Source organism: Humulus lupulus, chromosome 3 (assembly GCF_963169125.1).
Source record: "Humulus lupulus chromosome 3, drHumLupu1.1, whole genome shotgun sequence".
NCBI classification, from domain to species: domain Eukaryota; kingdom Viridiplantae; phylum Streptophyta; class Magnoliopsida; order Rosales; family Cannabaceae; genus Humulus; species Humulus lupulus.
In genome coordinates, this window is record NC_084795.1 from 245,125,154 (window position 1) to 245,127,421 (window position 2,268).

Genomic DNA, 2,268 nt, shown 5'->3' on the forward strand with positions numbered 1-2,268 from the left:
CGAAAACAAAGTTAAAAAAACTTGTTACACTTGTACACACAAAAGTAGACCATGTGAAATTCAACTGTTTGAACATTATTTTTCCGTACCGTAAATTATTCAGAATTTCTTGAAAGTTTGTGAGATATTACAATGTACACTATTAATAAAAAAAAAAGGATTATAACACATTAGCATGCCAAAACCAAAATTTATCAACATTGTAGTCATCCCCTATATATATTATAATTATATAACATGATCAGCTAATAGTGATTTTTTTCCGTAAATCAGCAGTGAATTTCATTACTCCAACATCCATTTACAAACAAACAGCACCCACTAAAGGGGCCTGAAAGAAAACTTCTTTGATCTGTACATTGATTACACTATATTTATAATACAGTATACCATTCTAAGTCCTTTGTAGAAACTTTTTTTGACCAGACACTTTGAATTCTATTCTTACTAGCTGCTTTAATCTTCTGTACAATGCTTTTTGGATTGTCAAGGGAGGATAGCCAAATTCTTTCATTTCTGGCTCTCCATAAGTGATACACCAGTGCAGCAATAATGGCTGAAAGAACCATTTTCCTGAACTTTGTTGCCTTCATTCTTCCAATCAACCTCATAATGCTAGGTAGCTGGCATGAAGATATCTCCCAGTGAACCCAGCTCTTAATCTGTTGGAGACACTCACTAGAAAATGGACATTCAAAGAATAAGTGAGCAGATGTTTCATCTTCCACTGTGCAAAACTGACATCTAGCTTCAGGAAGGACATTAAACCGATACAACCTTGCTTTAGTTTTCAACCTGTCTTGGATAGCAAGCCATAGGTTGAAACTATGCTTTGGGGTATTCAATCTCCCCCAAACTTCCTTGCTCCAAGTGACCCGATCATGTACTGGACATAGAAGCTTGTATCCCTCTGCAATCTTATATCTTCCTTGAGTAAACAGAGCTAAGTCCACAAGAGACTTCACTTTGTCTTTAATTGCTACAACCTTCCTCCAATACCAGCTACCATGTAACGGGGGCATTGTAACCCCACCAATCTCCTTCTTTTATGTACACACTGTGCACCCATCTAACCCACAAATTATCTTCTTTAGCCGCTACAGCCCATACATACTTGAACATGGCTGCTTTGTTCCATTCAGAAATATTCTTGAAGCCTATACCTCCTGCTGCTTTAGGCTTACATATGCTGTCCCAAGCAATTTGCCCTACTCCAGCCATCATATGTTGACCATTCCACAAGAAGGCTCTACATATGGCCTTAATTTCTTTTATCAACTTCTTGGGCAGTAACATAATTTGACTCCAATAAGAATGAATTGCAAGGAGAACAAAGTTAATCAAGACTGCCCGACCTGCAAATGAGATGTTCCTTATACTCCAAGACCTGATCCTATTGGTCATTGTATCCACCAACAAGCTACATTCCTTAGCAGATATACGCTTAGCACAGATGGGGACACCTAAATAGCTGAACGGGACATCACTTTTCCTAAAGCCCGAAGCTTCCAAAATGCGTTGGACCTCATTAGAATTCATCCCACTGCAATATATTGCAGACTTCGAAGCATTAGGCTGCAATCCTGATGTTTGCAAAAATAACGTGAGGCCTTGTAGTAGATAATAGATACTCTTGTAATCACCATTGCAAAACAGTAAGACATCATCTGCGAAAATAAGATGATTTAACTTCAGCTCTTTGCACCTGTTATGAAAGATAAAGTCAGATTTCTGGCCAACTCTTTTCATTATTCTAGTGAGGTACTCCATTCCCAGTACAAAAATAAGAGGTGACATCGGGTCCCCTTGTCGCAACCCTCTTTTGGCTTCAAAATAACCATGCAGCGAACCATTGAGCATGAGTGAAAACCGTGGTGTTCTAATACATGTCATGACCAGCTGAATAAAGTGCTCAGGAAAATGGAAACCATACAACATTTCTTCTATAAAGCTCCATTCAATAGTATCATAAGCCTTTTGTAAATCTAGCTTATTCAAACAACTGGCTTTTGATGATTTTCTCCCATAATGACAGACTAAGTCTTGGCAAATCATTATATTGTGCGCTATGAAACGAACTTGAACAAAACCTCCTTGATTTTGAGCCACAAGACTAGGGAGGACTGTTTTGAGTCTTGAGCGTATCAGTTTTGTAGCTGCTTTGTAAATAACATTGCAGCAGGCTATCGGTCTATAATCCTTCACTGTATAAGGGCACTTGGTTTTGGGAACAAGTGAGACACCTTTATTACTGTATGTTTATAGCAA

The 2,268-nt window shown here is 38.2% G+C and overlaps 1 protein-coding gene across 1 annotated transcript; it reads right to left on the bottom strand.

Moving 5' to 3' along the window:
- Positions 1-269: 269 nt before the first annotated feature.
- LOC133825522 (uncharacterized) lies at positions 270-2,055 on the bottom strand. The gene is made up of 3 exons (XM_062258451.1): positions 1,075-2,055; positions 449-986; positions 270-352 (listed from the first exon to the last, which is right to left on the bottom strand). Exons 1-3 carry the CDS (start codon positions 2,053-2,055, stop codon positions 270-272), a joined length of 1,602 nt encoding a protein of 533 aa, XP_062114435.1.
- Positions 2,056-2,268: the final 213 nt, after the last annotated feature.

Excerpts from the sequence above, each read along its gene's own strand:
- LOC133825522 (XM_062258451.1), bottom strand. The coding sequence starts at position 2,055 with ATGATTTGCCAAGACTTAGTCTGTCATTATGGGAGAAAATCATCAAAA. Across the intron at positions 987-1,074 it reads CTAAAGAAGATAATTTGTGG|GTTGTAGCAATTAAAGACAA; the intron begins GTTAGATGGGTG and ends TATTGGAGGAAG. Across the intron at positions 353-448 it reads ACAGAAGATTAAAGCAGCTA|ATCAAAGAAGTTTTCTTTCA; the intron begins GTAAGAATAGAA and ends ATCAATGTACAG.